This window comes from Sphaeramia orbicularis, chromosome 2 (genome assembly GCF_902148855.1).
Source record: "Sphaeramia orbicularis chromosome 2, fSphaOr1.1, whole genome shotgun sequence".
NCBI lineage: Eukaryota > Metazoa > Chordata > Actinopteri > Kurtiformes > Apogonidae > Sphaeramia > Sphaeramia orbicularis.
In genome coordinates this window covers 14,920,225-14,931,225 of record NC_043958.1, presented here as the reverse complement: position 1 = coordinate 14,931,225, position 11,001 = coordinate 14,920,225, and the positions used below count along the sequence as shown (strand labels likewise).

The 11,001-nt window shown below is 36.2% G+C and overlaps 1 protein-coding gene across 1 annotated transcript; it reads right to left on the bottom strand.

Annotated features, from left to right (window-relative positions):
- Positions 1 to 328: 328 nt before the first annotated feature.
- Positions 329 to 9,481, bottom strand: LOC115434911 (putative methyltransferase DDB_G0268948). Its single transcript, XM_030157048.1, has 6 exons — positions 9,374 to 9,481; positions 4,676 to 4,833; positions 3,098 to 3,311; positions 1,111 to 1,214; positions 893 to 1,030; positions 329 to 416 (listed from the first exon to the last, which is right to left on the bottom strand). The coding sequence occupies exons 1-6, from the start codon at positions 9,479 to 9,481 to the stop codon at positions 329 to 331; spliced, it is 810 nt and encodes a 269-aa protein (XP_030012908.1).
- Positions 9,482 to 11,001: the final 1,520 nt, after the last annotated feature.

Genomic DNA, 11,001 nt, shown 5'->3' with positions numbered 1-11,001 from the left:
GCATTATGAAGCGATGATTATGAATTCTGTGATCATATCTTGGCCCAGGCTTTAACAGGTTAATGCCTTAGTTGTCACTGCTTTTATACTCCTCTACAGTGGGAGTAATACACAAAACTCACCACTACTAGCTATTCAACAAATGAGTGACCCCTAGCACAACACAGACTCCAGCAAATCTCACATATTGAACCATAACAAATATGACATTTTGTAGCACCATCTACTTGAATAAGTATTTGTTATTTGCATGCAGATGCTTTTTGATCTATTTCTATTGATCTTTGCTCCGTTTTGTTAAACTTGTGCATGTAATCACTCAGAACATTCAGGGTTTGCATGCTAGCCAGTAAAAATACTTATAAACCACCGTAACTTCTGTGTCAGGAGAAGACACCTGCATGGCGGACAGCAACCTGCATAGAAAACAAAAAGAGACATGGATCTTTTTTAGCGGTGGATAAATGACTGAGCACATGCAAAGTTTTGTTTCTCCAGTGAGCAGAACGGTGCGTAAATCTTCCCAGACTGTGATAGTAATTAAATACAACGTCAGACTTTTTTCTTATTCATGTAAAAGTTATGGCTCAGCACTTCCTCGCCATATATTTTGCTTGCTGGGCTATTCTGTCCTGTCAGGGGAATTAATGGTGGCTATAATATCAAAGCAGTAAAAGCCTTCAACAGTTAAGCTTAGTCAAGCAATGTTTTGCTTTTCTGATTAATGCTCATGACTGTGACAGAATTCAAAGACGGATTTCAGCAGTTTTTGATCATGATAAATGAATTTAAAGGGGAGATTAGGAGATCAGTGCCAGGCAAGTGGAGGTGAGAACTCCTGGCCAGAAGTTAATGATTCGATTGGTGAATGGGTGGAAGCTTTGTATCTCACTTGCTCCTGACGTCATTGGAGAGACGTTCAGCCTCGACGGGGTCCTTTCTTTTCAGTTGCTGATAGCTGGAGAACGTCTCCACCACTCTGATGTATCCATCTAGCGGTACAGCCCTTCTCACCCGCGTACACTCATTCCTGGACAAAAAAAAAAAATCTGTACGAGTCTGGACACCCCTGTGCAACACACTTGACCTACTTATAATTATAACCCTCACCACTCTTTGTCTGGGTAGGAGCAGGAGTTAAACATGTCTAAGTAGATCTGCTTCGAGCTCGGACCAAGGTAGGGACTTCGGTAAGGAAGCAGGGCAGCGTAAAACTATTCCAAAAAATTAAGATAAAAAAAATGAGGGTCGATGGGTTCAGGAGTTATCGAATCAGGTTTTAAATCTTGTAAATGTTCTTAAGTAGTACTGAATCATATAATCCAGTCTTGATTGTGATCCTGAAACCACCAGTATGTGTCATTCACAGGGTTCCTACATATATGAAATTTCAAAATTCCATACTTTTTCCAGACCCTAATTTTCAGATGTCTTGGTAAAAAAAAATTCCAACCAGCCAACCAGTCTTTATATTTGGGATTTATGAGTCAATCATAAGAGAATTCACGTCTACCCATTATAAGTTCTGCCAACGATCATACAAGGCATGTTGAATAGCTGGCTCACAAACAGTGTGCGGACATCATCTGTCTGTCAAAGCAGCAATGAAACTTGACGACATCTGGGTGGGCCTTAAAACGGGTTGGAGGAGGATAAGAGCAGAAGGCTGGGCATTCAACTTGTCAATCTGCCCAAATGTTTTCTGGATGCGTAGCCTACTGTATGTGCTCTCACACAAATATTTAAGTGTCTTATGAAAAAAGGTCAATCCATTTCTTTTTTAGATATTCATACTTTTGTTTTAGAAAATAGAACAGTGGTAACAGTCTTGGAAACATGAATATTTTTCAATACACTTGTTTCCATTTTCCATACTTTTCCAGACCTGAAAATCATATAAAATCAAATTCCATACTTTTCATACTTGCGTAGGAACCCTGCATTCAGAACATTTTGATCCAAAAACATCAGGATTATCTTGATCCATGCAGAAGACTGGATTCAGGCTGGATTACAAGAACAAAATATATGAATACAATTTACAAAACCTGGTAAAATAATACATCACATATTTTGCTGTGTATATATAGTACTGACTATACCCTGTTATGCTGTTATTATCAAATAAAAATAGAATTTTTAAAATTTTAAATCAATTTATTATTGGCAGGGGAATAAGCCCCTCTTCACTAGTTACAGCAAACCAAAGTCAGACACTAGATGAGCTGGTCTGAATATTCTTCATTTTGTTAAACATTTAGTCATATTAAGATTTCACATCTCATTGCCAACAGGTTGATTTGCAGTAACTCCTGACATCCATTCATTCACTCACCCATCTAACTAATCCACCACTGCGTCACTCCCAAAATGACAAGTATACAAATATAACCAAAAATATACATATATGCAAAAGGCTGCTGATAACATTAAAAGACACTACATACATTTTGTACTTGTATTCTGACTTGGTTTGGGGCTGGGACGAGAAAAGAGCTAAAATAAAGTTAAATTACAAAGCACCACACCTTAAGAGGTCTGGTGGAGTCTAGGCCTCGGTTCAGAGCTGTTTTTGAAAAAGGGGAACCTACATAATATTTGACAGGTGGTGATGATGTTATGGCTGATCAGTGGAGGTCAGCTGTTGTTAAACAGTGACAGAAGGAGGAGGATAGGGATGGACATGCCGGGACAACAAAAGCCTATTCCCTGACCTTCCTAACTAACTTAACCTTAGCCATGGCATCATCACACTGTAGTACATTTAACACTATTAACTGGATTTTCTGCCCAAAAATGTAATGCATATGTGTCATTTTGTGAGTAACTAGAAATTGACCCATATTATGTCATCAATTTGAAATGCGGGCATGATTTCCAAATGATACAGATTAAGAGATGTTAGAAAATAGCCTCTGGATTTCATTTCAATCAATGTCAGGATTTTATGTCTCAAAAATGTTATGTTATATAAGATAAGATGAATAAGATAACAAATTCAGATATAAATTCAATAGTAGAATAAAGAGAAGATCAAAATATAATAAAAATGTGTTCAATAAATATGCAAAATTAACAGCAAAGTTTTGGGTTGGACCTCTTTGCAGATTTCATTGAGTGTGTTGGACATGTCCCCGTACTCCAGCTCCATGTCCATGGTGTAGCTCAGGAGGGCCAGGCAGCCTCCGGGTCTTAGCACCCTGTCAGCCTCCTTAAGGAACCGCTGGCGGTCGAACCAATGAGCTGCCACCATGGCTGTCACCAAGCCCACCTCACCAGACGCAAACGGCAGCTCCTCAGCTGGACACTGTCTAAAACATCAAGATACGTAACAGTTTACTTCACATTATGAAATTTAACTTTTTGCTAGTAAGAAATGCAAATAAATTACAAAAAAAAAAATGTCATCTGTTGTCTCTGACACCAGCGTTTTTTGGTGATACTGACAATTATGTTTATTTGGAGTCAGGAAGCATTAGTGTAGACCAGGGGTGTCAAACTCATTTTAGTTCAGGGACCACATTAACCCAAATTTGATCTGAAGTGAAATAATAACATAATAGTATATAAATAATGTCAACTCCAACCTTTCCTCTATGTTTTAGAGCGAAAAAAGTAAAATAATGCGCTGAAAATGTTTGCATTAACCAACTATCCTTTAAAACAATGTAAACAACATGAACAAACTGACATTTCTTAAGAAAACTAAGTGCAATTTTAACAATATTATGTCTCAGTTTATCATTTACACATGTAAATTACAACTGACAGATCACAGTGGATCAACAAATACACAAAACATTTAATAACAGGCAGAATATTGGTAAACTTGCACTTCAGACATATCAAAATTTCACATTGTTTCAGGTTATTCGCGTTTTTGTGAAATGATAGTTTTAGTGTAAATACAGTAAAATGACATGAAAATGTTTACATTTACAAAGAAAAAAAATTGTAGTTCTGAGTATTTATAGGTTATTATGATAGTATTTTACTGATCCGACCCACTTGAGATTAAATTGGTCTGTATGTGGAGCTTGAACTAAAATGATTCATATCTTCAGTGTAATTTTTCCATTTCACAAATTCATCCCATGTGCCAGACTGGACCCTTTGGCGGGCCAGATCTGGCCACATGGTTGAGACCTCTGGTGCATACCCATCGCTTCTTGGACACAAACAGGTTAAAGGTCTGATGTCTGGTCTGTTCAACCAGACAACAGTTTCTTCACCCCAGGGATATTATATTAAACAGAAACACCAACAAAAGACTAGTGAAAAAGTGAAAAACAACCGGTCTGTAAATCATAAGTTAGGTCCTGCATTCTTTCATGATTGCCTCTGTAGAATAACTGAAAAAGTAAAACTGACCCTAAAAACGACATAAAAACTTACGTAAAAGTAGCCAGTTCCCTAAAATAAAAATTTAAAAAAATTAATTACTCATGCACTCATAAAACTTAAACTAGCATAAAATTATAAGTCAAACCAGAAGATAAATACAAATAAATTGTGCTAAAAACTGTAAAATCATGCATTTATTTTAACAGAATCATACATTGTGTGTATATCTTCATATGCATGTAACATACAGTACATCAATATACAATTAAAAACGTCAAATTCCTTACGTGTACAGATCAAACTGACGGAGAATACCCCGCTACCCTCTCACCTGTATGAGACATTTGAGGCACTCTCATTGGCCTGAGCCATCTCCAGCTGGGCGGGGCTTATGTCTGTTCCAACCACCTTGGTGAAGAACGGGGCCAGTAACCTCGTACCTTGACCTGACCCACAGCCCACATCCACGGCAAGGTGGAACTGCTTTGTCTGGAGGGAAAGTTTAATGATATAATACCCATTATTTGATGTGAATAACACAGTTTTAAAGGAGTGATTATATCTGATTTATGGGACTCAGTGGAAAAGCTCTTGCTAATACTTTTTATCTGAGGACTGATGTTTCTAAAAAAAAAAAGTTCATGTACAGCATTTGTGAAAGCCAAGTAATCAGGCAGCATATGTTTTCTTTTATGTTTTTCTATAGAGGGAAAAAAACATATGACAGCAGTTTTGCTCTTAATATGGAGCAAAACAGTTTTAATGGAATTTTCAGAAATTCTGTCCATTTAATTTTACAAAATATCTCCATCCTTACTAGAATACAACAATGACAGAAAGTGGCACAAATGTTCAGAAAAAATGATGGTTTGTGTTGGGCTTTAAACTGTGAACACTGCAGATAATACTGGATGCAGCAGAGGCTTTAATCTAGAATGAAGCAGTTTACATATAAACTTATAGTTACTTAAAGTGTTGATTTGGGTTCTAAAAGTGTTGTCTTTATATCATGTAGATTTATCTACAACATGTCAAATCAAATCAAATCAAATCAAATCATACATTGTTCAAAGTGCAGTGAAATGTATTGCATGTCTCTCCTCCGGATACTTTACACACAACCAAACAACAAAGGACAACAGTATAAAAGAAAAAAAACAAATAAGCAAGTGCACAATAAACTAAGAAGTGTATGAATATAATATGAATATAAATATAAAGCATATTATATATGCTTAGTGTCCAATATGCAGTTGTAAGAGTAAAGAAAGAAGACAGAAGTCAGTGTGTGGTGTGTACAGTATGGGCTGGTTCTGCCAAATGTGTCTGTGCTGACCTTGAGTTCCTGCAGATCAAACACTGACTTCTACACCTATATGACGTAGATTTCACGTAGGTGCACACTCATAACACAACAAACAATAGACATGTGCAAATTGGAGGTGTGACACCATTTTCAAATCTCTTCATTTTCCCTGTTCACACAGATAAACACAAGCCATACTTTCTAAAAATCTAAAATCTAAATCTTACTCTGGAAAGAGTTTTCATATTTGTGGCCTAAAATGCTGGAGAAGATTGTCCACTTTGCAAAAGATCCACACAAATGTGGACAAGGTAGGAATTTTCTTACTAATGTTAACAGGACGATGAGTACATTTAAGTAGTAAGTAAGTTGTTAAACCTAAATTAATATGTAGGCTATTTATTCATTTAACAATTTTTGGAAGTACATTTGTCTTACGAAACTATTTTAACTGTTTCAGAAGTTGAACAAAACAACTAAAGTAACCAGTTTTCTACAGTGTAAATGCATATTATTTTGGTTTAAATACGGTAAAAAATGCTAAGAACCTATTATATGTTTTTAACTTTGACACATTAGAGCATAGCTGATAATTGCATTCCAATTAAATCTACCTGTACATAATATGACTTAATTCTGCTGTTTGATTATGTATTGATCATATATTGACCAGTAAAATAAGATTACACTAAAAATCCCAAAACACTTTTATATATAGAGGTTAAGTATTGCATGATGAAACCACAATGTGCAGATCATTCATACTGCTAATGCATGCTGGGATTCATAATTAATACAATTTAATAAACTAAAGTCAATGTGAAGAACTAAGAGGGAAGTGACACAGAGAAGAACATGAATGATGAGGCTGAACAGGGGGCTCCACGCTGAACACTTTTATTATTTTAAATAGTTTGTGGTGGTTTTCATCTAAAAAATGAAAGGAGATATCGCATATTAAAACAGAGCCAATCAGAACCATGAATACGAGTAGCGGTGTGCATTAGCTGTGAGCCCCCCTGAAAACAGGATTTGTGAAATTTGAGGGATTTCTAAAATATTGACAGTCTGCCTTTTTTCTATATCCTCAACGTGGCTCATGTGTAAAATCAGGCTTTTATTGATGTATGATTCACGCCTGAGGGCAATTCATCATTAATTCACTTTAATAAAAGATACCAGCTTATTCATTTCAAATCCACGGGTGGAGGCATTTTTTCTTTTTTCTGGTGAGATACAACATTCACAAAGGACATGATTCTCCTTCCCACCTCAAACATGAAACAGAATATCTGACTGAACATATTCATATATGTCGTGGCGCTATTATATGTGATGTGACAGTACAACAATGTTTTGCATTTCATATTATGCTCCATCATTTCAAAGTAGTTTGTATGGAAGTTATCGCTTGTATGTTGCTGCTGTAAACTTATGTTATCTTAATGAAAAATGATCAAATATAATAAGGTAGGTATCTTTTCAGCTGTTAGATGGTTCTGTCTTTCCCTTTCTTTTCCTTATCTTTCAATATACTGTACGTGTTTTTGGTTTCTGATTTTCTAGTGCCTTAGAACCATCCAGACTCCATAAAAGATCTGGGACAGGTTTCCTTTCCATTCCCAGAATCAGGACAAAACATGGAAAAGCAGAGTTCAGTTTCTGCTCCACATTTATGGAACAAACTCCTGGAAAACTGTCCGTCTGCTGAAACTATCATCTCTTTTAAATCAACTTTGAAGACTTTTCTATTTGCTACTGACTTTCACTCAAAACCAGCAATGGTTGACGTCCCAAACTTCATAACAACTTTTTTTTTTAACAGGAATAACGTGACTCCACAACTGGTGCCTGTTTAGAATATCTAACTCAATTTCCCATTATAGGAGATTTTTTTATCATATGGAATTCTAATTTGTAAAATATAATGCACAATATATATATTTGTATTCCTTAAGTGCTTCATCACCATTTATTGTAATATTACCTTGTGTATTTTGTGTTTTTCCAGAACCTGGTATTTTCCTATTCAATTTACTGATCATGTAGATGTTCATACAAGCTGAGGGTTATTACATCAAAAACAGAGAGAACTGAAAAAAAAAGTTAAATTTTTCAGCAAATCTATCATTAACTGAACATAAACCTAATGTGTCCATCCACTGTCATTGATCCAACTCCATGGGTTTTACTGGTGAATCAATGTTGTAGAAAATGATGGTGCTCCCACAGTAACTATGAAGCCTCTGAACGTCTAAATGGGTTATATCTGATGACCATGAAAAGATGACAAACTGCATTTTACACCAATTATTTACATGTATTGATAGGATTAGTGGATCAACAGGTATTAAACAGTTTACATCAGTAGATACTTTTGGTAGACAGTGGATGTTTGGGTCTTTATGGGTTAAAAGAGCATGTGAGTCTCAGTCACTACATAGTAGTTTGTGATTCTGTGACCATGAACTTTAACCTTTTGACTCCAAAATTGATGGGTAACCAAGGTTGGTCATGGTGACATTACTGCAGAGTTTGATCATAGCTGTTTTATTATTATGGAGTCAAAGTCTGAACCGAGGCTGATGTAATCCGAATAATGATTTCTAGGAAACACGTGAATTAAAGAGGGCGGTCTATGATCTGCAGGTCATTCCTCCCCACAGCCATCAGACTACACAACAGATCTCAGAAACAAAACCTTCACACCATGCAAATATCTAATTAATATTTAATTCTAATCGTAATTCTTCAGGGTGGGTGAAAAGTAACTAAGCATTAAAAATTGGCAAAAAAAAAAATCCATATTCCTATTACAAATGTATTGAAACAAATGATAGATGTTCTTTATTACATGAAAAAGTGAAATTAAGCACTGTCGGCATCAACCAGTTTCCTCAAACGGGCAGGGATGGAATGAACAACCTTCTGAAGGATGTCGTCTGATACATCAGTGAGAACCTCCTGAATCCATGAAATAAGAAATAAGACAATAAGAAAATAGGAAATCCTCATTAGTGTAAACAATGTTTCTCCATGACTTCAGTGATATTAAAAATTCCATAAGCAATTTCTAATGCCTAGTTGCTTTTCCCCCATCCTGTATATTCATATAAATACTCGCAAAAACCAAATTTCTTGTTCTTTATGTCCTATATTTAATTTTGTGCTTTTTCTATCTGTCTTTTTCTCTACACTTGCTGGCTGTATGTTGCTGCTGTTAACTGTGAAATTTCCCCACTGTGGGATAAATAAAGCCATATCTTATCTTATCTGATCTTATCAAGACCTGAGTGGCCTTAGGAGGGGGTGGGAGGGCCTTCACTTATGTCACTTACATCAAAGGTGATTTTTAGAGGGCACTGAACAGAAGAAACACCAGTACCACAGGTTAAAAGTAAGAACTGAAACTACTCCAAAATGTGCAACATCTGTTCCCTACATATAAAACCATCAGAGAGGTGGATGAATCTAAAAAGCCTTCAATATGTCACAGTTCTTCAGTCATTGTAACAGTAAAAACACACCAGGTAAGTCAAAATAAGTCCTCAGGGCGAAGCAGGTTCAATAGGTCAAGTTGTTTATAATCTCATACACATAAACTGAAATGCAAGGTACTGTGCAGTTTCTATCTGAAAAGATGCTCTTACTGTGTCTCAGCCCATATTGACTTTGCAAAGAGCTGGAGAGATCATCTGTATTCCAAAAAGTACATGTTCTTACCCTTTTCTCCATGTATCTCATGATAGGGTTGATTAATTCATTTGGTGTCACCCTGTACTGCAGATATGCAGCAGCATGGTCCTTCCCCTCAAACCGCCGCACAGACATGTTTATCTACCACTGCTACTGCTACCGCTGCAGCCTGTCAAGTTGTTCCAGGACTTTACACTTCTTGCTTATGTGCAGGAAATGGGTGTGTTTATAGGTGGTGCTTGTGCAGCACAGGGATTAGGCTTTGTCACACTAAAACAAGGAGATACGTTTCACACAGAGAATAGTCTGAATGCTGGTGAGAAACATTTCATTCAGGCTAAATGGTTTAATGCTCTGAATTCAGTGAAAACCAGATAACCTGAAGTTAGATATCTATCAGTAGATGCATTGGAGCTTCACCCATAAAGACCCAAACATCCACCGTCAACATGAACCATCCACTGATTTAAGTGTTTAATAACTGTTGATCCACTAATCCTATCAATACAAGTAAATAATTGGTGTAAAATACAGTTTGTTGTCTTTTGTTGTCTTGGTCATCAGATATGACCCATTTGGACGTTCAGAGGCTCCGTAGTGAACGTGTAAACAACGTCATCTTCTACAACATTGATTCAACAGTAAAATCCATGGAGTCTGTCTGATTAATAACAGTGGATGGACACACTTAGTTTTACATTCAGTTAATGATATCTTTGCTGAAAAAGTCACTTTTTCTTCAGTTGTCTCTCTTTTTGATGTAAAACTAAAGAGAAGCTCTGTGGGGACCATGCCTTTTCTGTTGCTGCCCCAAAGCTGTGGAACCAGTTGCCTTTAGAAGTCAGACAGGCTCAGTCTCTGCCTGTATTTAAATCATGTCTAAAAATGCCCTTTTTTTGTTGGCTTTTAATCAGTGGGTGAAATGGTTTTTTTTAGATTTCCTATGTTGTTTTTACCAGATTTGAATTTGTCTTTGTTTTTATGATGAGTGTATTTTGTTATACTTAGCCCACTTGGCATCTAATGTTATCACAGTTTTACTTTTTTTTCCCCTTGTTTTACAATTTGTGTACAGCACTTTGGCTGACTGTACAGTTTTTAAAGTGTTTTATAAATAAAGTTGGCATGATATGGTATGGTATGGTATGGTATGGTATGGTATGGTATGGTATGGTATGGTATGGTATCCTTCAACTTTAACCTGAGCTTCTATGAACATCTCAGTAAATTAACTGCAGAAAAATGCCTGATTTTCATTGAAGAGAAAATGCAAATATAGAGATAATACACAATAAATGGTGGTAAATCACTTGAAACATGTTAAACAGAGAGAAAAATCCATTTGAGTACTGCCACAAAAGTAGCACTGCAAGTTTTAAGAGCTGCAGTGTAGAGGGTTAGGAAAACAATATAGAGTTAATGACAGAAAACCAAAACTAGGAAATCTAGAAAACTCAATGATGCTTGCAGATTATTATGTAGAAGTGATTGAGGTGATAGCAGCTAAAATATTACTTCAACGTAACAGAAAGACCTCCACTACAAGAAACCAAGCCTAAATGAAAAGAACAAACTCAGTGACAACTTCACTAAAACAGGATGACATGTGTCACTAAAATAAAGCTAGCGGATTGATCTACTTACACTGTTTGCAA